We start from the raw sequence: 26,902 nt of genomic DNA on the forward strand, positions 1-26,902 counted from the left end.
AGGGGAAGGTGCCTCCTGCAGATGGTCAGCAGCTCCCCTGCTCTTAGTTACATGTTTGTTTTTGCCAGACATCTTGCTCACAGAGAGAAATTCTATCCATGAACCAACACAGTATAGTTTTGCTTTTGCTCAGATAGAAAGTATTAACAATAAAGAATTACAGTAATTACTTCAAAATGACATACACAAATCTCTTCACAGCAGATAAAGAAATGCAGTTTCCAGTTCTATTAAAGGCAGTCCTTTGATCAAAAATTATTTTCCCAAAATCCCAGCAGTATTCTAGGCATTCAGTGTCTCAGGCTGGGAAACAAGGGCAGCATAATGACAAGAGGAAAGGAAGGGCCATCTCTGCAAACGACTTTTGGAAGTGGGTTTGAGAACTCACTTATGAGACGAGCAAAGTGCCTCAGTTAGTCCCCAATCATAAGTTGAACCAACACAGTATATTTTTGCTTTTGCTCAGATAGAAAGTATTTAACAATAAAGAATCACAATAATTACAGCAAACTGACATACACACATCTCTTCTCAGCAGGTAAGGAAGTGCAGGTTCCAGTTCTTTTAAGGGCAGACTTTTGATCAAAAACTATTTTCCCAAAATGCCAGCAATATTCTAGGCGTTTAGTGTCTCAGGCTGGGAAACAAGGGTAGTATATTGACAAGAGGAAAGGACGGGCCATTTCTGCAAATGACTTTTGAAGGCATTCAAGTGGGATTGTGAACCCACTTATGAGTCAAGCAAAGTGTCTAAGTTAGGCCCCATTCATGAAGTGATTCTACTCCTAGGGCTCTAAAAAGTCTGTTTTCGGATTTGTGGTCTCAGGGTGGTATAGCACTGGTAGCGTGGTTAAAGTGCCGCTCTCTCCAACCTGCAGAGCGTTAGGAATGTTCTAACCCCAGCCCCCAATAAAAGAGTGTCTATTCACTGTGCTCAAATAAGGGCCTGCGTGTAGGTGTGAGTATAGTACATTACATTACCCTTTCGCCTCTTCCTCAAACCGGAGCCTGGAGGAGAGCCACTCCATCACGGATCAGGAGCCTTCCGATGTGATAACCTGCTGCACAGCCTCAATCAGATACTTGTCACAGCTCCCAGCGCAGGAATTACAGAGCACGGCTCAGAGTGTGTGAGTCAAGATGGCGCCCAGGACTTTTCGCGCCACTGGGAGAGGTCTGTTGCGGGCGGGCAGGCCCGTTGATGTCCGATGTCGGGTTGCAGCGATCCTTCCTCTGCGCCTCCTGCAAGGCTTCCGGGGGGAATCGCCAGCTCACTCTCCACCTATGGGGTTCAGGTCTGTCTCCGGTCAATTTCAAGCCCGCCTTACAAGTGCAGCCGCACGCGGGGGAGGGGGGGCCGGCTCCTGTCTCTGCCGTGTCGACGGGCCCCAGTCCTGGGTACAAAGCTCCGCAAAGTGCCTTCACTCCTCTGCCTCAGTCCAGAGTCCTTCCCAGGCACAGTAGGTTAGTTCTTGAGTCTGTGATGCCGCTATTTACAAGTGCACCTTGTGTGCTAGCGGACTTACGGTGAGGGCAAATGATGTTAGCCGATGCGAAAACTGCCGGGCACCGATTGTACCAAGGCTTGGGTGCATCTGGGCTGCAAGGAGGGTATTGTAGGACTACAGCCGCTGTGGTAGCGATAGGTAATCCACTTATTTTAGGCTTTCAGCTCCGGAGCTCACACTCCAAGCTGCTCTCTCCTCAGCCCGCCCACCGGAAGTCATAGAGAATACAATTTTAAACAACTTTCCAATTTAATTACATTATTTAATCTGCTTTCTTCTCTTGTTATCCTTTGCTGAAAGGTTTATCTAGGCACGCTCAGGAGCAGCAGAGAACTTAGGTTCTAGCTGTTGATTGGTGGCTGCATATATATATATATATATATATATATATATATATATATATATATATGGATTGTGATTGGCTCACCCATGGGTTCAGTTAGAAACCATTAGTGCATTGCTGTTTCTTCAATAAATTATACCAAGAGAATGAAACTAATTAGATAATAGAAGTAAATTAGAAAGTTGTTTAAAATTGTATCCTCTATCTGAATCATGAAAGAAATGTTTTGGGTTTCATGTCCCTTTAACTTATACAGTGTTCTCTGGGTGGCATTATAAAGTAGCCAGGTGGGGGCAGTGTAATTTTTTCTAATATATCATTTTTACCTATCCAGAGCACAAATTAATTGCATAATTTAACATAAATGTATTTAATGATACTTTGTGCAATAAAAAAATTAAACATTTTTAATATTACCTTAATTTTAGCCTTTGATAAGTATGTAAAAAGGACCCTGCTGCCACCAAACATCAAAAAAATGCAGGTGAAAATTGCCACTGGCAGTAATTCTTCTTACCCTGCCCCTTCTGATGCTACTGACATCCACATTGGATATATTGAGGGGACCACACTTGGATGGTAAGAGGCCGTGTTCATCTGTGAACGCCCGGAGACCTAAGTACAAGTGTGAGATAGTCGCCAAACCATTCTCTAGATCCAGAACCGGCTCCCCTTCGAGTTTTGTGCGACGTCTTACCGCTGGCAAAGCGTAAAAGGCAGCCAATATTAGGGTCCCAGGGAAAAGAGGTAATGATGGAGCGTATTGCAATCATTTGAGGACTTCCTGTAATGCTCATGCACTATGTAAAATGAAAAGAGTTCATGCAATAGCTCCATAAACCATGAAGATTTATTAGATACAAAAATTAAAATGTAGATACATGATTCCTGTGTATAGCTCCAGTCGTACATGTTTTGGCTAGATGCCGTAATCATAGACCTGAAACCCAGCTTAGCTGTTCACTCTTAAAAACACATGAGTACAATCTCATTGGACTAACAATTACACATGTAGATTAACCCTTTAGTATTCACAGGTTACTCCCTGCTTTTTTACTTGCTGATATGCACCTTATATTTATAGGTAGAATGGTCTTGAAATTTGAAACTGACACCTGTTTGTTTACAAGGTTACACCACTATTGGCTGATGATTAGGCAGGATACGTAGCTACAGCAGCACAGCTTGACGCAAACAATAGATGATTATAATACTTACAGATGTACAATAAAATAAATATTTACTTATAAATATTATTTTAGCTTATTAATAATAATAATAATAATAATAATATATATATATATATATATATATATATATAAAATTTTAGCCGTGTGGTCAGTAAAATCAGCCGGTAGGTGCACCTGCTTAAAAGATCCTGTGGAGAACACTGTGCCCTTTCTTTTATACAACTGGTGGCGGTACTTATTTTGCACTTCATTTGTCTCGCTTTGTCTTACCTGCTTTTTAGTTGTTTCCATCTACTTGGCCATATCTATGACTGAGGATTTAGGGATAATGAGAAGAATATAAGGACTGGTATGTAGGGGTGTTTTGCCTCCTCCTAGTGGACTGTAGTGTAATTCCCACTTGGGATGTCTTGTGGACTTTCAGCATCATAAAATAAATTATTTTAGCAGGTAAGCATACATTTTGGTTTATTTCTTACATGCTTTAACAATCAGTGGATAAATTATACTTTTTTCTTTTTCTTTTTGTAGTTTCCCAATAAAGTGGTTGCCCAGGTTGCCTGTAGTGTTCTGAATGTACTACTCAACTATGTCCAACAACTACAGATTTACCAGGCAGACTATCCTCTGAAAATTATAGAGGTAAGACCTATGTAATACACCATCAGAAATAGCCGTTTTAATGTTGAAAAAATTTCATCTCAGTATTTTGATTTTTGAAGTTTTTTAAACCTTTTAGGGCCCAGGCGTTGTGACTTGGTTTACTTGTCCAAGGTGACACAAAAATGTTTTTAGTGATTGTGGCATGCAGTGCTGCATCTGGGCTATTGCCATACTACCTGAACAAGAACTATTTAGAATACTGTGTTCATTTAGGGTGCTCTCTATAATAAAGTTCACCGCCCCTGTTTTAGGGCATCGACACAAACATTTTATACATACAGGTATGTCTCAGAGATATTGCGGATTCGCCATAAAGTGAGTCACACAAAGAGGGGACAGTCTACAGAGACTTAGATACAAGGTAACCACAAAGGTAAAAAGTATATTAATATAACAGTGTTGGCTATGCAAAACTGGGGAATGGGTAATAAAAGGGATTATCTATTTTATCTTTTAAACAATAAAAAATCTTGAGCAGGCTGTCCCTTTAAATGGACCTTAATTCATGATTTGTAAGTGATTATGCGCTAACTGATAACTTTATTTTATTCTTCGTCCGATTAAAATATCCCTATCCGGCAGCCCAATGCAAAACATTTTTTTATTTTTTATGAGGTGATGTTTCCACCTCTTATCCAATAGCCGTGCTAGCCATGGGGCACTCAACCGTTGAGGGCATTTTAATAGAACGATGAGCAAAATAAAGTTATGTCTTAGCGCATATTCACTTCCAAATCATGACTTAAGGTCCATTTAATTTATTCCATAGATTCTGTCTAGCATTTTAAGATCGCTAAAATGTACTTTAAAGTGAACCTGCTCGAAAATACACAACACATCTTTTTAGATAGTCGTACAAAATACACTTATATTTGTGCTCCCCCTTTTTAGAATTGGAGCTCTAGATTCAAGGTTTCTCCTTTGTCTAAAATGGGCTCCATTTATCAAGTAACGGAAGCTGCTTTGGAGTCCTTGCGGGGCAGGCTCACTCATGTGACCCAAGTAGGGAACCTTGTCCGTCCATAATTTGAAAAATGGAGACCCTATGTCTCTTTCAAGAAAAAGGCGTTTCCTACTTTTAACACTTTGTATATCTTGCAGTCACTTTATTTAGCCATTATGTATGGTCCTTCCAAAGGTCAGGGATAATGAAGGGTTATTAGGCATAATTCTCAACGTTTCTCTTCTTCCTCCATTGATTTCAATGCTAAGCGAGTTAAGATGGGAGTGATGCTAGTGCTTGGGATTTGGATCTCTCCTGGCAAGGAAAAATTGCTTGCTACTTTTACAAACCATATCTTTATCCCAAGGTTGCATTTTGTTTTGTTTATTTTTTGTTTTATTTTTTTTATACATGACCTAAAGTTCCTGCACTGACTTGATTTCTGGATTCTTGGCTATTGTTGCCCTGTAAACCTGTCACAGACAATGCTAGTTATCAGTTTGGATATTATTGGTAAATTTGTGTGAGATAAGATTACTTAAATGGGTGCAGGACATTTCTGGTTAAGAACTTCCTGCCTTTCTTCTAGTGGTAATCAGTCATCTCTTGCTTCTCGTGCTGTCACTCATTGCATGAATGGGATTTAACGTGAAATACACAGATCTCGTTATTCAATATGTGGGGGTCTCTTGTTTTGTAGAGAAGTTACTAAATCTTAGTTCTCACAGTAGGTGTATACAGATTGTATGTAGATGTATTACAATAAATAATGGTAATCTGTAAATACAATCTGTTGTCACCAATTATCCTTGTTTAAAATAAATTATGTTCAGCTGCAATGATATTGTTTTGTAGTGTTTTTTTTTTTTTTACATTTATCATTTTTATTCCTTGTCAGATCCTGCTAGCCACAGTGACACATCTATTGCCGACTGCTGAGACCTCATCGTATGAGCAAGATAAACGGGTGAGATTTAAGTCGTAGCAAGATTTGAAAGAGACAAGATAAGTTGTTTCTATAGAAGCATACCATTTAATGGTTGAGATCTTAGTATACATTAGTGATAGCCAAGTTCCTAACACATGAAGGTTGCATATCAATATTTTAGAACTCTGTGTGCTCTTGTATGGTGTGGTTCAGTTTTTTCCATAAATACTATGGCACACATAGTTTGTTGTGTTTTGTTCCTGAGGGTCACATGTAGGCCTTGGGCCACTAGTAAGCCATCCCTGGTATACATTATATTAAACAACATAAACGTGCAAAAAGAAAATGCTTTACTTTGTTACAAAATGTATATTATTGCTTTCATTTAACCACTTGATCTTTTACAAAGATCAAGGCAAGATGCATGTGGGTCTATGCACAAATTACCAGCTAGCTCCCAGTAGTGCATGCTGCTCCTGAGTAGACCTAGCTGCATGCATTTGGTACGCCCAAAGGCAAGATGCATGTGAGTCTATGCACAAATTACCAGCTAGCTCCCAGTAGTGCATGCTGCTCCTGAGTAGACCTAGCTGCACGCATTTGGTACGCCCAAAGGCAAGATGCATGTGGGTGTATGCACAAATTACCAGCTAGCTCCCAGTAGTACGTTGCTGCTCCTGAGTAGACCTAGCTGCACGCATTTGGTACGCCCAAAGGCAAGATGCATGTGGGTGTATGCACAAATATACCAGCTAGCTCCCAGCAGTATGTTGCTGCTCCTGAGTCTACCTAGGTATGATTTTCAACATAGGATACCAAGAGAGCTCAATAGTAAATTTTATAATAGAAGTAAATTGAACATTTTCTTTAAATTACATAGTCTGAATCATGAATGTTTCATTTTGTGGAAGATATTAGAAATGATAGGATAGCTTTAATAAAAGTATAGAGCCATGGGATGGACAGCAAAAAAACATTTTGGGAGCAAATCGCAGATAGATTCTGATCAAACCCTTAGATTGATAAGTGGAGGAAATAAGCTTTTTTTGTTTTTACAGGGACCATGTTATGAAACTCACTCACACAAAAGTAGCATTTGGTCTGTGCTAGATAAGGCTAGAAATTAAGTTATAGCCTTCAAACTGCTTATACATCTAAAAGGTCTGCTGTGAATAGTGGAAAAAATGCTTGTCTCCCACCAATGTTTTTGGGAAAATTATGAATTAAGATTCATTACTTATAGGTGACTGTAATTTTGTATAGATCTTATTACTCTTTTGTGTCAAGGACTGGATCTTGAGAGAAACAAATGTGTAGTTTGCTGGGTTGTGGAAAAGTTTTTTTTGAAAATAATACCTGTTAATATAAGTTAAATGGTCATGAAATCTACCTCTACATTTTCAAAAATATGGTTGGTAGTGTAGAAATGGTTTCCTGACTTTGTCCAGTATTGTTAGTGTGTTTTAGTCCAGTGATTACAATCCCAAAGCATTTCTGCCATTAATACCATAGAAGCTGATATTGCTATCTGTGTTATTCACATAATTACATAATTCAAGAACCAAGGGTTTGATCATCAAAAACTCACCAGCATGGAGACAGATGCAAAATCTTTGAGGAGTTTTTGGACCATTATATTACAATTAATGTGCGTCTCCTTCACATCCAGAACACTGCATAATTATATAAAAATCTCTCATCGTAAAATTTGTCTTTATAAAATGATTTTAGGGACCATGGTTACAGGACGTTCAGGACCTTTGGGTTCTGGACGTTGTCGCCCAGGGCTACAGGATAGGGTTCAGATCCCATCCGCCCAGGGGAAGATTCCTTCTATCAAACCTGTCTTCAAGACAGGAAAAGAGAGAAGCCTTTCTAGAATGTGTGGGAGATCTCTCCTCTCTCTAGGTGTCGTCGTACCAGTACCCCAAGCAGAAAGGGGTCTAGGGTACTATTCAAAGCTTTTTGTGGTTCCAAAGAAAGAGGGCACGTTCCGCCCAATTCTGGACCTAAAGTGTTTGAACAAGTTTCTGAGTGTTCCATCGTTCAAGATGGAGACGATCAGATCTATTTTTCCCCTAGTTCAAGAGGGACAGTTCAGGACAACCATAAACTTGAAGGACACTTACCTTCATGTGCTAATCCACAGGGACCACTTCAAGTTCCTGAGATTTGTGTTTCTGGACCAACACTTCCAGTTTGTGGCCCTTCCTTTTGGTCTGGCAACAACCCCGAGAGTCTTCACAAAGGTTCTGGGGGCGCTTCTGGTTGTGGCCAGAACCAGAGGCATTACTGTGGCGCCCTATCTGGACGACATCCTAGTCCAGGCGCTGTCGCTCAGTATCGCAGAGGCTCATTCAAGGGCTCTTCTTCTTTTGCTCCAATATCACCGTTGGAAGATCAACTCAGGAAAGAGTTCCCCGAATCCCAGCAACAGGGTGGAGTTCCTGGGTACGATAATAGATTCTATGTCCATGAAAAATGTTCTCACAGACCGTTGACGCAGGAAGATTGTGTCCTCTCCTCAAGCCCCTCGGTGGCTCAGTTTATGGAGGTGATCGGACTCATGGTCTCCAGCATAAACATCATTCCATTCGCCAGATTCCATCTCAGACCTCTTCAATTGTGCATGTGGCGACAGTGGAACGGCGGTCATTCAGATCTATCTCAGCAGATATCCATAGATGCTCAGACCAGGGACTCCCTCTCTTGGTGGATCCGTCCGGAGAACTGTCCATGGGGACATCCTTCTTGAGTCCGTCCTGGGAGATTGTGACCACTGACGTGAGTCTGGCAGGATGGGGAGCTGTTTGGGGTGCCAGGATTTAACAGGGAAAATGTTCCCGGGAGTAGTCTCTCCTTCCGATAAATATTATGGAACTCCGAGCAATTTACAATGCACTGAAGACATGACCTCTTCTGGGGTCGTTCAGCTTCATCAGGTTCCAGACCGACATTACCTCGGTGGCTTACATCAACTATCAGGGGGGTACGAGGAGCTCCCTTGCTATGGGAGGTGTCTCGGATCTTGGAGTGGGCGGAGTCCCACAAATGCTCGCTCTCAGCGGTTCACATTCCAGGTGTGGACAACTGGGAAGCAGACTTTCTCAGCATGCAATCCTTCCTTCCGGGGGAATGGTCTCTTCACCCTGAAGTGTTTGCAGAGATTTGTCTCAGGTGGGGAACGCCGGAGATAGACCTCATGGCGTCTAGATTCAATTGCAAGCTACCCCGATATGGGTCGAGGTCCAGGGATCCCCAGGCAGAGCTGATAAATGCTTTAGCGGTGCCTTGGGGGGTTCAACCTAGCTTACATTTTTCCACCGTTGCCACTTCTACCTCGTGTAGTGGCACGCATCAAACAGGAGCGAGCTTCTGCAATTCTGATTGCTCCATCGTGGCTGCGGAGGATGTGGTTTGCGGATCTGGTGGGGATGTCATCCTCTCCGCCGTGGAGGTTACCCTGGCGCAGGGATCTGCTGGAACAGGGACCCTTTCAGCATCAAAATCTCGATTCTCTGAGGCTGACTGCGTGGAGATTGAACGCCTATTCTTGGCCAAGAGAGGCTTTTCGAAAAGTGTGATTGATACTCTAATTCAGGCAAGGAAGACAGTCACTTGTCGCATCCATCATAAGGTGTGGAGGACTTGCTTGTTCTGGTGTGAGAAGCATGGATATCCTTGGCATAAGATGAAGGTATCCAGGATTCTGTCCTTTCTTCAAGATGGTCTTGCCATTAGTTCCTTAAAGGGACAGAATTCTGCATTGTCAGTCTTGTTGCATAGGAGACTCACTGAGCTCCCTGACATTCAATCTTTTGTTCAGGCTCTGTCTAGAATCAGGCCTGTCTTTAGACAGTATGCTCCCCCATGGAGCTTAAATTTGGTCCTTAAGGTTTTGCAGAGAGTTCCATTTGAGCCTATGCATTCCATTGACATTAAGATTCTGTCCTGGAAGGTTCTCTTCCTGTTGAAAAGAAGGGTCTTCGGAAGTGTGGCTAAGAGCCAGTTCATCCGCCTGAAAAGGAATTGTTCAGTTCCCCAGGTTTATGAGGCTCAGGCGGATGAGTTGGCTCTTAAATTGAGTGAAAGAGGCTATAGTGTTCAAACTAGCAAGAAAGCTAGACAATCTGTGGAGAAAATTCCCAGGGCTGGTTTACTGGGTTCAAGCAAAAGTAATAGGAAGAATCCGTCTCCATTGGTCGGAGCTGGCTCCAAGGTCACTTTCATCACTGAATATTCCAGACAGTATGATGAGATTTGTCAAATTGTGGGTAAACATCTCAAGCTTTTGACAGCGGATGATTGCTTAACTGATGTGATTGACCAGGGAATCAGGTTTGCGTATAGGAGGAACAGAACTATAGGGAATACAGTGGCACCAACTAGAATTGAGTCTGTTAGTCCGACTTCCTCTTCTTCTTCGTGGCTTACCTGCTTGGGTACTTTCAGGTGTCATTATCGTACCTGTGTTGCATGTGAGAAGTTAACTGTGGGAGACTCCTTTACTTCATCTGTAACAGGAGAGACGTTCAGAATTAAATACTGCTTAAATTGCAGACAAACGTATATCATTTACCTCATCACATGCAACATTTGCTCCCTACAGTATGTAGGACTCACTACAAGGGAGGCCAGAACACGGATCAAAGAGCACTTGTCAGACATTAGGGTGGGTACCATGACAACCCCTCTAGTGAAACACTTTGTTGAGAAACATCAGAAGTCCTCAGGGTCTCTTGTTTGGACCATCGTTGATAAAGTTCTACCCAAAAGGGGCCTGACTGACCGAGTACGAAAACTGGGGGAGAGAGAGGCCTTCTGGATCTTTAAATTGAGAACTAGAACTCCAGAGGGCCTCAACTCCGAGTTCGATTTGATCAATTTCTGGTAAGCCCAGTGTTGTTGATTGGGTTGATTTCTTGCACAGTAGTTAGGTAGTGAGGACTGGGACAATAACAGAAAGTTGTAAGTCTAACTGATCTGACACTCATTCATCCTAGCTACAGTGGGATTGTATCGCAATTGGTATTCGCAATCTGATCAACCGAAGCTTCATTTCTAAACGCCCAGGAAGTAGAAACTGACCTAGTAGAATGAGCTGTAATCCTTTGAGGCGGAGTTTTACCCGACTCGACATAAGCATGATGAATTAAAGATTTCAACCAAGATGCCAAAGAAATGGCAGAGGCCTTCTGACCTTTCCTAGAACCAGAAAAGATAACAAATAGACTAGAGACTTTCGGAAATTCTTAGTAGCTTCAACATAATATTTCAAAGCTCTAACTACATCCAAAGAATGCAATGATCTCTCCTTAGGATTCTTAGGATTAGGACATAATGAAGGAACCACAATTTCTCTACTAATGTTGTTAGAATTCACAACCTTAGGTAAAAATTTAAAAGAAGTTCGCAACACCGCCTTATCCTGATGAAAAATCAGAAAAGGAGACTCACAAGAAAGAGCAGATAATTCAGAAACTCTTCTAGCAGAAGAGATGGCCAAAAGAAACAAAACTTTCCAAGAAAGTAGTTTAATGTCCAATGAATGCATAGGTTCAAACGGAGGAGCTTGAAGAGCCCCCAGAACCAAATTCAAACTCCAAGGAGGAGAAATTGACTTAATGACAGGTTTTATACGAACCAAATCTTGTACAAAACAATGAATATCAGGAAGATTAGCAATCTTTCTGTGAAAAAGAACAGAAAGAGCAGAGATTTGTTCTTTCAAGGAACTTGCAGACAAACCTTTATCCAAACCATCCTGAAGAAACTGTAAAATTCTCGGAATTCTAAAAGAATGCCAGGAAAAATGATGAGAAAGACACCAAGAAATGTAAGTCTTCCAGACTCTATAATATATCTTCCTAGATACAGTTTTACGAGCCTGTAACATAGTATTAATCACAGAGTCAGAGAAACCTCTTTGACTAAGAAACAAGCGTTCAATCTCCATACCTTTAAATTTAAGGATTTGAGATCCTGATGGAAAAAAGGACCTTGCGACAGAAGGTCTGGTCTTAACGGAAGAGTCCACGGTTGGCAAGAGGCCATCCGGACAAAATCCGCATACCAAAACCTGTGAGGCCATGCTGGAGCCACCAGCAGAACAAACGAGCATTCCTTCAGAATCTTGGAGATTACTCTTGGAAGAAGAACTAGAGGCGGAAAGATATAGGCAGGATGATACTTCCAAGGAAGTGACAATGCATCCACTGCTTCCGCTTGAGGATCCCTGGATCTGGACAGATACCTGGGAAGTTTCTTGTTTAGATGAGAAGCCATCAGATCTATTTCTGGAAGTCCCCACATTTGAACAATCTGAAGAAATACCTCTGGGTGAAGAGACCATTCGCCCGGATGTAATGTTTGGCGACTGAGATAATCCGCTTCCCAATTGTCTATACCTGGGATATGAACCGCAGAAACAGGAGCTGGATTCCGCCCAAACCAGTATCCAAGATACTTCTTTCATAGCCAGAGGACTGTGAGTCCCTCCTTGATGATTGATGTATGCCACAGTTGTGACATTGTCTGTCTGAAAACAAATGAACGACTCTCTTTTTAGAAGAGGCCATGACTGAAGAGCTCTGAAAATTGCACGGAGTTCCAAAATATTGATTGGTAATCTCACCTCCTGAGATTCCCAAACCCCTTGTGCTGTCAGAGACCCCCAAACAGCTCCCCAACCTGTCAGACTTGCATCTGTTGAAATTACAGTCCAGGTTGGAAGAACAAAAGAAGCCCCCTGAACTAAACGATGGTGATCTGTCCACCACGTCAGAGAGTGTCGTACAAACGGTTTTAAAGATATTAATTTAGATATCTTTGTGTAATCCCTGCACCACTGGTTCAGCATATAGAGCTGAAGAGGTCGCATGTGAAAATGAGCAAAGGGGATCGCGTCCGATGCAGCAGTCATAAGACCTAGAATTTCCATGCATAAGGCTACCGAAGGGAATGATTGTGATTGAAGGTTTCGACAAGCTGAGACCAATTTTAGACGTCTCTTGTCTGTCAGAGACAGAGTCATGGACGCTGAATCTATCTGGAAACCTAAAAAGGTTACCCTTGTCTGAGGAATCAAATAACTTTTCGGTAAATTGATCCTCCAACCATGATTTTGAAGAAACAACACAAGTCGATTCGTATGAGATTCTGCTAAATGTGAAGACTGAGCAAGTACCAAGATATCGTCCAAATAAGGAAATACCACAATACCCTGTTTTCTGATTAGACAGAAGGGCACCAAGAACCTTTGTAAAAATCCTTGGAGCTGTTGCTAGGCCAAACGGCAGAGCCACAAACTGGTAATGCTTGTCTAGGAAAGAGAATCTCAGAAACTGATAGTGATCTGGATGAATCGGAATATGCAGATATGCATCCTGTAAATCTATTGTGGACATATAATGCCCTTGCTGAACAAAAGGCAGGATAGTCCTTATAGTTACCATTTTGAATGTTGGTATCCTTACATAACGATTCAATATTTTTAGATCCAGAACTGGTCTGAAGGAATTCTCCTTCTTTGGTACAATGAAGAGATTTGAATAAAACCCCAGCCCCCGTTCCAGAACTGGAACTGGCATAATTACTCCAGCCAACTCTAGATCTGAAACACATTTCAGAAATGCTTGAGCCTTCACTGGATTTACTGGGACACGGGAAAGAAAAAATCTCTTTGCAGGAGGCCTTATCTTGAAGCCAATTCTGTACCCTTGTGAAACAATGTTTTGAATCCAAAGATTGTGAACTGAATTGATTCAAATTTCTTTGAAAAATCGTAATCTGCCTCCTACCAGCTGGGCTGGAATGAGGGCCGCACCTTCATGTGGACTTGGGAGCTGGCTTTGGTTTTCTAAAAGGCTTGGATTTATTCCAGACTGGAGATGGTTTCCAAACTGATACCGCTCCTGTGGCTGAAGGATCAGGCTTTTGTTCCTTATTGTGACGAAAGGAACGAAAACGATTATTAGACCTAAATTTACCTTTAGATTTTTTATCCTGTGGTAAAAAAGTTCCTTTCCCTCCAGTAACAGTTGAGATAATAGAATCCAACTGAGAACCAAATAATTTATTACCCTGCAAAGAAAGGGAAAGCAAAGTTGACTTTGACATATCAGCATTCCAAGTTTTAAGCCATAAAGCTCTTCTAGCTAAAATAGCTAGAGACATATACCTGACATCAACCCTAATGATATCAAAGATGGCATCACAAATAAAAGTATTAGCATGTTGAAGAAGATTAACAATGCTATGAGAATTATGATCTGTTACTTGTTGCGCTAAAGCTTCTAACCAAAAAGTTGAAGCTGCAGCAACATCCGCTAAAGATATAGCAGGTCTAAGAAGATTACCTGAACATAAGTAAGCTTTTCTTAGAAAGGATTCAATCTTCCTATCTAAAGGATCCTTAAAGGAAGTACTATCTGCCGTAGGAATAGTAGTACGTTTAGCAAGAGTAGAGACAGCCCCATCAACTTTAGGGATTTTGTCCCAAAATTATAATCTGTCAGATGGCACAGGATATAATTGCTTAAAACGTTTAGAAGGAGTAAATGAATTACCCAAATTATTCCATTCCCTGGAAATTACTTCAGAAATAGCATCAGGGACAGGAAAAACTTCTGGAATAACTACAGGAGATTTAAAAACCTTATTTAAACGTTTAGATTTAGTATCAAGAGGACCAGAATCCTCTATTTCTAATGCAATTAAGACTTCTTTAAGTAAAGAACAAATAAATTCCATTTTGAATAAATATGAAGATTTATCAGCATCAACCTCTGAGACAGAATCCTCTGAACCAGAGGAACCATTATCAGAATCAGAATGATGATGTTCATTTTAAAATTCATCTGAAAAATGAAAAGTTTTAAAAGACCTTTTACGTTTACTAGAAGGAGGAATAACAGACATAGCCTTCTTAATGGATTTAGAAACAAAATCTCTTATGTTAACAGGAACACTCTGAGTATTAGATGTTGATGGAACAGCAACAGGTAATGTAACATTACTAAAGGAAATATTATCTGCATTAACAAGTTTGTCATGACATTCATTACAAACAACAGCTGGAGGAACAGATACCACAAGTTTACAGCAGATACACTTAACTTTGGTAGATCCAGCACCAGGCAGCGGTTTTCCAGAAGTATCTTCTGACTCAGTGTCAATCTGGGACATCTTGCAAAATGTAATAGAAAAAACAACATATAAAGCAAAATTGATCAAATTCCTTAAATGACAGTTTCAGGAATGGGAAAAAATGCCAGTGAACAAGCTTCTAGCAACCAGAAGCAATAAATAATGAGACTTAAATAATGTGGAGTCAAAAATGACGCCCATATTTTTTAGCGCCAAAAAAGACGCCTACATTATTTGGCGCCTAAATGCTTTTGGCGCCAAAAATGACGCCACATCCGGAACGCCGACACTTTTGGCCCAAAAAAACGTCAAAAATGACTCCACTTCCGGCGACACGTATGACGCCGGAAACAGAAAAAAAAATTTTGCGCCAAAAAAGTCTGCGCCAAGAATGACGCAATAAAATGAAGCATTTTCAGCCCCCGCGAGCCTAACAGCCCACAGGGAAAAAAGTCAAATTTTAAGGTAAGAAAAAAATGATTTATTCATATGCATTATCCCAAATATGAAACTGACTGTCTGAAATAAGGAACGTTGAACATCCTGAGTCAAGGCAAATAAATGTTTGAATACATATATTTAGAACTTTATATAAAAGTGCCCAACCATAGCTTAGAGTGTCACAGAAAATAAGACTTACTTACCCCAGGACATTCATCTACATGTAGTAGAAAGCCAAACCAGTACTGAAACGAGAATCAGTAGAGGTAATGGTAAATATAAGAGTATATCGTCGATCTGAAAAGGGAGGTAAGAGATGAATCTCTACGACCGATAACAGAGAACCTATGAAATAGACCCCGTAGAAGGAGATCATTGAATTCAAATAGGCAATACTCTCCTCACATCCCTCTGACATTCACTGCACGCTGAGAGGAAAACTGGGCTCAAACCTGCTGCGGAGCGCATATCAACGTAGAATCTAGCACAAACTTACTTCACCACCTCCATAGGAGGCAAAGTTTGTAAAAACTGATTTGTGGGTATGGTGAGGGGTGTATTTATAGGCATTTTGAGGTTTGGGAAACTTTGCCCCTCCTGGTAGGAATATATATCCCATACGTCACTAGCTCATGGACTCTTGCTAATTACATGAAAGAAATGGCGTTGCTTGAGTAGGCGTTAAGGACTGTGATGCTTGGGGAGAAAGAATTGGCATACCCCGAGTCTCATCAGTCTAAGAAACATCCTGAGCTATATCTTTGTTAAAGAAAATCTGCTCTCATTGCAATGCCCTCTCAGTGCATGAGGGGCAAAAAGTAAGCGGGGGTTCCACATTGGCATTTAAACACATGGAACAAGTACTGGCATTAAGATCATCCATTGTGAAACCAAAAAATTATTTAATTATATAATACACTCTTTATATAGAAAACCGTTGCAAAAATAAAAGCACTGTGCCCTTAAGAAAATAATAAAAATGTTTTGCTTGGTACACTGTGCTATAAAGTGTTAACATTTGTGGCTTTGGAAACGAAAACAAAATGTCTTTACGTATCCCAGAAAGTTGACAACTAATTTGGAGCAGTAACTTACACCTTAAAAATAATAGCACCTCGCCACAGCGCCTACCTGCTCCCTATGACCTGGGGACAAACGAGCCTCCGAACAGCAGTGTGTCTACACCGCCCGCTCTACCCACGCAGTCCAGACAAACATCAGAGTCAATTACTCTGTCCGACTCCCAGAAGAGCACTGCGTGGCTTCTCTCAGCGCGCGAACGAGTGCCCCGCCCATCGTGGGCGAATCAAACGAAACTCCCGGGCGGCTCTGTACAGTAGTAAAAAATGTCGCTGTGATCCACAACACAAATCTAAGAGAAGCCAGCCCCCCAATTAAATCTGATAACTCCCGATCTTGTTGAGACACCCCCTGAATATACAATAGTAGTATACCAGAATACACTAATAAAAGATCCCCAGCGTCAGCCCAAATCCTGAAGGGGTTAACTTGTTACAAAAACCCCAATGTACCTCATGCAGCCCCATAAACAGGCCCAATAATTATGGCAGCCCTCTAGAACCATGTATTAAATCACACAGACATAGGTTAGGGTATACAGCCCACAGAGGAAAACGACAGTCTTTTCTGAGGTACTTGGTGTCACAGAAAGTAATAGACTGCACATACCTCCATGCTGAGTAACAGCATGACTTGTCCCACACTGCTAGAGGTCCTTCTCCTCCTCCAGGAATCTGTGGGAACAAAACTGGGCCTTAGATCAAATTTGCTAAGACCATATTCAGCAGGACAGCACACAGTCTGGGAGTCACAGAAACGAGCATATTTGAATCTGTACAGCTCCCCTTGCTTTACCCTTGAGTAAAATAGTACACACCGGTACCATTTAAAAATAATAAACTCTTAATTGAAGAATCTAAACTAACACCTCACTTTACCTCTTCCTATCTCTAACACAGGCAAAGAGAATGACTAGAGTGGGAGGGAAGAGAGGAGCTATATATACAGCTCTGCTGTGGTGCTCTTTGCCTCCTCCTGCTGACCAGGAGGCGTAATCCCATAAGTAAGGATGAAATCCGTGGACTCGTCATATTTTGTAAAAGAAAAGCACTTTATGGGAGTGATTTTGTTTTTAGTACACCGCTTGTTTGAACAAGTGACGTCACTGTAATTTGTGTATAAATTGTGCACCTGTGATTGGCATCCCTATGCTATGACTACGGCGTGAAGCCGAAACGCGTAAGCTTGCCTACTCTGAGGTGCTCATGCTCTCACTTTCATACTATTTGACCATCCTGTTTTTATGTGACTTTCCAAATAAATGCTAAGTTTTATACTTCGTTTCTGCTGATCGCTCTACTTTTTCTCTTATTGGAACTCTAACCTTGTACAAACTCATAAAATATAACATAAAATTGTATCAAAAGTCATCTTGTTTAGAATTTCACTAAATATCACCTATTTTTAATTCACCTAATTCTCCTATTTCTCTTGTTAAGTGTAGTCAGTCCACGGGTCATCCATTACTTATGGGATTATATCTCTTCCCCAACAGGAAGTTGCAAGAGGATCACCCAAGCAGAGCTGCTATATAGCTCCTCCCCTCACATGTCATATCCAGTCATTCTCTTGCAACCTAACTAAAGATAGGTCGTTGTGAGAGGTCTGTGGTGTTTTTAAACTTAGTTTATTTCTTCAATCAAAAGTTTGTTATTTTAAATGGCACCGGAGTGTGCTGTTTGTTCTCAGGCAGCATTAGAAGAGGAATCTGCCTGCGTTTTCTATGATCTTAGCAGACGTAACTAAGATCCACTGGCTGTTCTCATACATTCTGAGGAGTGAGGTAACTTCAGAAAAGGGGAATAGCATGCAGGGCCCCCCTGCAAACGAGGTATGTGCAGTAAATTATTTTTCTAAGGAATGGAATTGACTGAGAAAATACTGCTAATACCAATGTAATGTAAGTTCAGCCTTAAATGCAGTGGTAGCGACTGGTATTAGGCTGATGAGTGTGTGTGTACACTGAAGTATTTTTCTAGGGAATGGAATTTGACAATACTGAAGTAATGTATGAGCCTTCACTACAGTAAAAGCGACTGGTAGCAGGCTTATTAATAACACTTCATAGCTTTTAAAATATATGTTCAAATCGTTTACTAGCATGTTAATCGTTTTTTGTGAGGTACTTGGTGATAAAACTTATTGGGCATGATTTTTACCACATGGCTATCTTTGTATTCTGCATAGAAACAGTTTACTGAGCTTCCCCACTGTTGTAATATGAGTGGGAGGGGCCTATTTTAGCACTTTTTTGCACAGTAAAAATTCAGTCACAATCTTCCTATTTCATTCTCCATTATCCAGGACGTCTCTACAGAGCTCAGGGGTCTTCAAAATTCGTTTTGAGGGAGGTAATCAGTCACAGCAGACCTGTGACAGTGTGTTCGACTGTGATAAAAACGTTAATTATATAATTGTTATCCTTTTTTGGGTATTAAGGGGTTAATCATCCTTTTGCTGGTGGGTGCAATCCTTTGCTAACTTAATACATTTACTGTGAAAATTTGGTTGCTATAACTAATTTGGTTCATTGTTATTTCAACTGTGACAGCTTTTTGTGCTTCTTAAAGGCGCAGTAGCGTTTTTTATATTGCTTGTAAATTTATTTGAAAGTATTTTCCAAGCTTGCTAGTCTCATTGCTAGTCTGTTTAAACATGTCTGACACAGATGAATCTTTTTGTTCACTATGTTTAAAGGCCAATGTGGAGCCCAATAGAAATTTGTGTACTCAATGCATTGATGTCACTTTAAATAAAAGTCAATCTTTACATGTAAAGAAATTATCACCAGACAACGAGGGGGAAGTTATGCCGACTAACTCTCCTCACGTGTCAGTACCTTCGCCTCCCGCTCAGGAGGTGCGTGATATTGTGGCGCCAAATACATTAGAGAGGCCCATACAAATCACTTTGCAAGACATGACTACTGTTATGACAGAAGTATTATCTAAATTGCCAGAATTAAGAGGCAAGCGCGATTGCTCTGGGTTAAGGACAGAACGCGCTGATAATGGGAGAGCCATGTCCGATACTGCGTCACAATTTGCAGAACATGAGGACGGAGAGCTTCATTCTGTGGGTGACGGATCTGATCCAGGCAGACTGGATTCAGAGATTTCTAATTTTAAATTTAAGCTTGAGAACCTCCGCGTATTGCTAGGGGAGGTATTAGCGGCTCTGAATGATTGTAACACGGTTGCAATTCCAGAGAAATTATGTAGGCTGGATAGATACTATGCGGTACCGGTGTGTACTGACGTTTTTCCTATACCTAAGAGGCTTACAGAGATTATTAGCAAGGAGTGGGATAGACCCGGTGTGCCCTTTTCCCCCCCTCCTATATTTAGGAAAATGTTTCCAATAGACGCCACCACACGGGACTTATGGCAGACGGTCCCTAAGGTGGAGGGAGCAGTTTCTACTTTGGCTAAGCGTACCACTATCCCGGTGGAGGATAGTTGTGCCTTTTCAGATCCAATGGATAAAAAATTAGGTTACCTTAAGAAAATGTTTGTTCAACAAGGTTTTATCTTACAGCCCCTTGCATGCATTGCGCCTGTCACTGCTGCGGCGGCGGCATTCTGGTTTGAGTCTCTGGAAGAGGCCATTCGCACAGCTCCATTGGATGAAATTATGAACAAGCTTAAAGCACTTAAGCTAGCTAACGCATTTGTTTCTCATGCCGTCGTGCATTTAACCAAACTTACGGCTAAGAACTCCGGATTCGCCATCCAAGCGCGCAGAGTGCTGTAGCTTAAATCCTGGTCAGCTGATGTGACTTCTAAATCTAAATTGCTTAATATTCCTTTCAAAGGGCAGACCTTATTCGGGCCCGACTTGAAAGAAATTATCGCTGACATTACGGGAGGTAAGGGCCATGCTCTGCCTCAGGACAGGGCCAAATCAAAGGCTAAACAGTCTAATTTTCGTGCCTTTCGTAACCTCAAGGCAGGAGCAGCATCAACTTCCTCCGCTCTAAAACAGGAAGGAGCTGTTGCTCGCTTCAGACAGGGCTGGAAAGCTAACCAGTCATGGAACAAGGGCAAGCAGGCCAGAAAACCTGCTGCTGCCCCTAAGACAGCATGAAGTGAGGGCCCCCTATCCGGAAATGGATCTAGTGGGGGGCAGACTTTCTCTCTTTGCCCAGGCTTGGGCAAGAGATGTCCAGGATCCCTGAGCGTTGGAGATCATATCTCAGGGATATCTTCTGGACTTCAAAGCTTCTCCTCCACAAGGGAGATTTCATCTTTCAAGGTTATCAGCAAACCAAATAAAGAAAGAGGCATTTCTACGCTGTGTACAAGACCTCTTACTAATGGGGGTGATCCACCCAGTTCCGCGGACGGAACACGGGCAAGGATTCTATTCAAATCTATTTGTGGTTCCCAAGAAAGAGGGAACCTTCAGACCAATCTTGGACTTAAAGATCCTAAACAAATTCCTAAGAGTTCCATCATCAAAATGGAAACTATTCGAACCATCCTACCCATGATCCAAGAGGGTCAGTACATGACCACAGTGGACTTAAAGGATGCCTACCTTCACATACCGATTCACAAGGATCATTTCCGGTATCTAAGATTTGCCTTCATAGACAGGCATTACCAGTTTGTAGCTCTTCCCTTCGTGTTAGCTACGGCCCCAAGAATCTTTACAAAGGTTCTGGGCTCACTTCTGGCGGTACTAAGACCGTGAGGCATAGCGGTGGCTCCGTACCTAGACGACATTCTGATACAAGCGTCAAGTTTTCAAACTGCCAAGTCTCATACAGAGATAGTTCTGGCATTTCTGAGGTCGCATGGGTGGAAGGTGAACGTGGAAAAGAGTTCTCTATTGCCACTTACAAGGGTTCCCTTCCTAGGGACTCTTATAGATTCTGTAGAGATGAGAATTTACCTGACGGAGGCCAGGTTGTCAAAACTTCTAAATGCTTGCCGTGTCCTTCATTCCATTCCACACCCGTCAGTAGCTCAGTGCATGGAGGTAATCGGCTTAATGGTAGCGGCAATTGACATAGTACCATTTGCGCGCCTGCATCTCAGACCGCTGCAATTGTGCATGCTAAGTCAGTGGAATGGGGATTACTCAGATTTGTCCCCTCTGCTAAATCTGGATCAAGAGACCAGAGATTCTCTTCTATGGTGGCTTTCTCGGCCACATCTGTCCAAGGGGCGCAGTCTGGAATTCCCTGAAGGCTCAGGGATCATGGACTCAGGAGGAGAAACTCCTCCCAATAAATATTCTGGAGTTAAGAGCAATATTCAATGCTCTTCTAGCTTGGCCTCAGTTAGCAACTCTGAGGTTCATCAGATTTCAGTCGGACAACATCACAACTGTGGCTTACATCAACCATCAAGGGGGAACCAGGAGTTCCCTAGAGATGTTGGAAGTCTCAAAGATAATTCGCTGGGCAGAGTCTCACTCTTGCCACCTGTCAGCGATCTACATCCCAGGCGTGGAGAACTGGGAGGCGGATTTTCTAAGTCGCCAGACTTTTCATTTGGGGGAATGGGAACTTCATCCGGAGGTCTTCGCTCAACTGATTCATCGTTGGGGCAAACCAGATCTGGATCTCATGGCGTCTCGCCAGAACGCCAAGCTTCCTTGTTACGGATCCAGGTCCAGGGACCCGGGAGCGGTGCTGATAGATGCTCTGACAGCACATTGGGTCTTCAACATGGCTTATGTGTTTCCACCTTTTCCGATGCTTCCTTGATTGATTGCCAAGATCAAACAGGAGAGAGCATCGGTGATTCTGATAGCGCCTGCATGGCCACGCAGGACCTGGTATGCAGACCTAGTGGACATGTCGTCCTGTCCACCATGGTCTCTGCCTCTGAGGCAGGACCTTCTAATTCAGGGTCCTTTCAACCATCCAAATCTAATTTCTCTGAGGCTGACTGCATGGAGATTGAACGCTTGATTCTATCAAAGCGTGGCTTCTCGGAGTCGGTTATTGATACCTTAATACAGGCTAGGAAACCTGTTACCAGAAGAATTTACCATAAGATATGGCGTAAATATTTATATTGGTGCGAATCCAAGAGTTACTCATGGAGTAAGGTTAGGATTCCTAGGATATTGTCTTTTCTACAAGAGGGTTTAGAAAAGGGTTTATCTGCTAGTTCGTTAAAGGGACAGATTTCGGCTCTGTCTATTCTTCTGCACAAACGTCTGGCAGAAGTCCCAGACGTTCAGGCTTTTTGTCAGGCTTTGGCTAGGATTAAGCCTGTGTTTAAGACTGTTGCTCCGCCGTGGAGCTTAAACTTAGTTCTTAACGTTCTGCAAGGCGTTCCGTTTGAACCCCTTCATTCCGTTGATATCAAGCTGTTATCTTGGAAAGTTCTGTTTTTGATGGCTATTTCCTCGGCTCGAAGAGTCTCTGAGTTATCTGCCTTACATTGTGATTCTCCTTATCTGATTTTTCATTCAGACAAAGTAGTTCTGCGTACTAAACCTGGGTTCTTACCTAAGGTAGTTTCTAACAGTAATATCAATCAAGAAATTGTTGTTCCATCATTGTGTCCTAACCCTTCTTCAAAGAAGGAACGACTTTTGCATAATCTGGACGTAGTCCGTGCCCTGAAGTTCTATTTGCAGGCAACTAAAGATTTTCGTCAAACTTCTTCCCTGTTTGTCGTTTACTCTGGACAGAGGAGAGATCAAAAGGCTTCGGCTACCTCTCTCTCTTTTTGGCTTCGTAGCATAATACGTTTAGCCTATGAGACTGCTGGACAGCAGCCTCCTGAAAGGATTACAGCTCATTCTACTAGAGCTGTGGCTTCCACCTGGGCCTTTAAAAATGAGGCCTCGGTTGAACAGATTTGCAAGGCTGCAACTTGGTCTTCACTTCACACTTTTTCAAAATTTTACAAATTTGACACTTTTGCTTCTTCGGAGGCTGTTTTTGGGAGAAAGGTTCTACAGGCAGTGGTTCCTTCCGTTTAAAGTTCCTGCCTTGTCTCTCCCATCATCCGTGTACTTTTAGCTTTGGTATTGGTATCCCATAAGTAATGGATGACCCGTGGACTGACTACACTTAACAAGAGAAAACATAATTTATGCTTACCTGATAAATTTATTTCTCTTGTAGTGTGTTCAGTCCACGGCCCGCCCTGTCTTTTACGGCAGATCTAAATTTTAACTAAACTCCAGTCACCACTGCACCCTATGGTTTCTCCTTTCTTGTCTTGTTTCGGTCGAATGACTGGATATGACATGTGAGGGGAGGAGCTATATAGCAGCTCTGCTTGGGTGATCCTCTTGCAACTTCCTTTTGGGGAAGAGATATAATCCCATAAGTAATAGATGACCCGTGGACTGACTACACTACAAGAGAAATAAATTTATCAGGTAAGCATAAATTATGTTTTCTTTTTTATTAGTTCAGAGAAGCATGGGTCTATGAGTCGCTAACATAAACAACAAAAGCAGTGGTTACTGAAAGGTTACTATTAATACTATGAGGATTAAGGACACAAAACCCGATATTTAAATTATGGGATCTTACTCTTCAAATGTGGGGTTTTATGATATATTTCTACGATTAAGGTGTAATAAAGAACTCTTAAAAAGCATCATAACTCCCAAAATAGAACCAATGCTAAGAGGTACTTGTCATTGTTATGACAATTTTCTAGCAGCTAGACAGACACAGCATCACTTATTTGAAGATGTTCCGCATGCCTATGGCTCTGTCAGGTGATCATTGTTGCCATAGTTATCAGCTGATAGCTACTGAGCATTCTACACCTCCATTGAAAAAGGGCCTCTCATTTTTCAGAAGAGGATTCACTTGTACCATTGTAGTGCTTATTTTGGGGTACATCAGACTTTTATTGGCCAGATCACCAGAAAAGACATGTTTTTCATATGAGTTGCATACCCCTTTCAAATGTAGGCGGTTGACAGTAAATTTAACTTAGAGTGCTGCTTACCCTGAGGGAGAGTGGGCTCTAGTCTCCTGCCCCCACCCCACCCCCATTGTCTTAGAGAAAAATATGACCCTCGCATATAAAAAAAAAAAAGTGTAGGGGGGAATTTGTCTCCCTCAGCAGATAACTGTTGAAGGTTATTGCTGCTTTAACAATGATCACCTGCGACTTACAGGAGCATGCAATCACTCATTTGAAAGGGAATATTCACATTTTTAAAGTGAGGCGTCTTTTGTCCCTGTAAGATGCAGGTAATCACCAAAAAACTGCAATAACATGCAAAAGCACTTAAAGAAATTCAATTTCTGTTTACAATTTGAGTGAGGAGGGCTCTAATGGAGCCCCTATCTCCCCATCTTTGTTCTACACTCCCCTTGTCCCTGTAATTGGCCTGGTGACTGGGATTTGGGCTCTAAAGGCATCCAGCCCCAGGATTACAACCAGGAATTCCCTTCTAGTTGTCTATGATTTCATTATGCTCCTGTGGCAGGACATCATGTGCATGGAATGGGTTAACATCTAACAGAGCACCTATCTCCCCCACACCAATTTTATTATAATAAAATAAATGAGGTATAATTTGTGTGAGTACCTCACAGAAAAACTACTAAAAGCACCTATAGCACAGGGGTGTGAAAATGGCTCAGCTCAGTTTGGTGACCCAATAAATTTAAAGATATACCAAACCCAATTTTTTTCTTTCATGATTCAGATAGAGCAAGCAATTTTAAACGGACAGTCTATACCCGCATTTGTATTGTTTTAAAAGATAGATAATGCCTTTATTACCCATTCCCCAGTTTTGCATAACCAACACAGTTATAATAATATACTTTTAACCTCTGTGATTATCTTGTATCTAAGCCTCTGCAAACTGTCCCTTTATTTCAGTTCTTTTGACAGACTTGCAGTTTAGCCAATCAGTGTCTGCTCCCAGATAACTTCACGTGCACAAGCACAGTGTTATCTATATGAAATACGTGAACTAACGCCCTCTAGTGGTGAAAAACTGTTAAAATGCATTCTGAAAAGAGGTGGCCTTCAAGGTCTAAGAAATTAGCATATGAACCTCCTAGGTTAAGCTTTCAACTAAGAATACCAAGAGAACAAAGCAAAATTGGTGATAAAATTAAATTGGAAAATTGTTTAAAATTACATGCTGTATCTGAATCATGAAAGTTTATTTTGGCCTAGACTGTCCCTTTAAGCAACTTTCTAATTTTCTCCTATTATCAATTTACTTTTATTATCAATTTTTCTTCGTTATCTTGCCATTTTATTTAAAAAGCAGGAATGTAAAGCTAAGGAGCCGGCTCATATTAGGTTCAGAACCCTGGAGAGTGACTACATTCAGGAAAACCTATAAGCAAGCGTAAACCAGGTTCTTAACCAAAAATGGGCCGGCTCCTAACCTTTACATTCCTGCTTTTAAAATAAAGATAGCAAGATAACGAAGAAACATTGATAATAAGAGTAAATTAGAAAGCTGCTTAAAATTGCATGCTCTATCTGAATCATTAAAGAAAAATGTTGGATTTAGTACCCTTTAAGTAGATTTTTATCAATGTCAAAATGACATGCTCTAGAGATTTAGAACATGCATTTTTTTTTGTATAAGAATGTTAATTAAAATGAAACATGTTTTAGTCTTAAATATACCATGATATAGTTCCAGCCACTGACAGTATCTTTCTTGTAGCTGGTGGCATCCTTGCTCCTCTCCCTCCTTGATTGGATGATGGCACTTCCTCTCTCAGTATTGCTGCGTCCATTGCACCATGTTGGGACTGAAAACCAGGGAAAAGAAAACTCTGTATTGAACTGCGCATACAAGGTACAGACCTGATACAAGTTTTGTTAATACAGCAGCATATATTTAAAAATGTTCAAGATTTTCAATTAAACTTTTTACATTGGATAAACTCTGTTTTGTTAAAGGGACATTGTATTGTAAAATATGCTCCCCTTTAATATGTTCCCAATGATCCATTTTGCCTGTTGCAGTGTATTAAATTGTTTGCGAACATCCCCATTTAACTTTATTTTGTTCTTTCAAATAGCTGATGTTGCTCGTTGAAACCACCACCTATATTGAAAACATGAATATGTCTGTATTATCATTATAAAGGCCACGTAAACAGAAGATATCAGCTTAAATTTACCTCCCAGTGAGGGGTGGTAAAGAGAGCAATATTTTTGTAACTGAACTTACTGATTTTGCTCATTAAACTTCCCTAGCCTTAATTATCTCTTCAGTACCTAACTATTAGCCTTTGTGTACGAAAGTAGCTAACATAAGCAGGTCTGCTTTTTGTTTTTTTGCAGGATCAGCATATTTAAATGGGCATATACTTGAGGACAAAAGATAATGGTTTTAATGAGCAGCTATTTCAAATATTCTACTAATCCCGAAGGAACAATTTCCATAAATTTAATACTTTTTTGTAAATATAACAAATCATTAGGGACACATTAAGGGTAAAAAAAGTTACAGTAGTGCCCCTTTAAGTTTGATTGCATTGTTTTGACATTTGGTGATTGCTGATCTTTAATGAACATTGAAATGACTGGGATTACACATCCATATGGAAGGTAGTACATGGATTTTAACAAACGTTTCCTTGTGTTAACTTAAATTATTTTCCTTATTTCTTAATTAGACAACATGCAATGGTAAATAGCTGTAGGTGAAGAGGACCCGATACATTTGGTCAAGAGAAGCATG

General features: G+C 41.1%; 1 protein-coding gene across 9 annotated transcripts in view; it reads left to right on the forward strand.

Moving 5' to 3' along the window:
* The window catches only part of RALGAPA1 (Ral GTPase activating protein catalytic subunit alpha 1), a 1,007,748-nt gene that overhangs the window by 677,484 nt on the left and 303,362 nt on the right, over positions 1-26,902 (forward strand). For all 9 annotated transcript variants that reach the window (XM_053697738.1, XM_053697739.1, XM_053697743.1 and 6 more), the window contains 3 exons: positions 3,573-3,683; positions 5,546-5,614; positions 25,877-26,011. In XM_053697738.1, the coding sequence (XP_053553713.1) occupies positions 3,573-3,683; positions 5,546-5,614; positions 25,877-26,011 (315 nt within the window). The remainder of the gene's footprint in view (positions 1-3,572; positions 3,684-5,545; positions 5,615-25,876; positions 26,012-26,902) is intronic.

The sequence above is a fragment of the Bombina bombina genome, chromosome 1 (assembly GCF_027579735.1).
Source record: "Bombina bombina isolate aBomBom1 chromosome 1, aBomBom1.pri, whole genome shotgun sequence".
Taxonomy (NCBI): domain Eukaryota; kingdom Metazoa; phylum Chordata; class Amphibia; order Anura; family Bombinatoridae; genus Bombina; species Bombina bombina.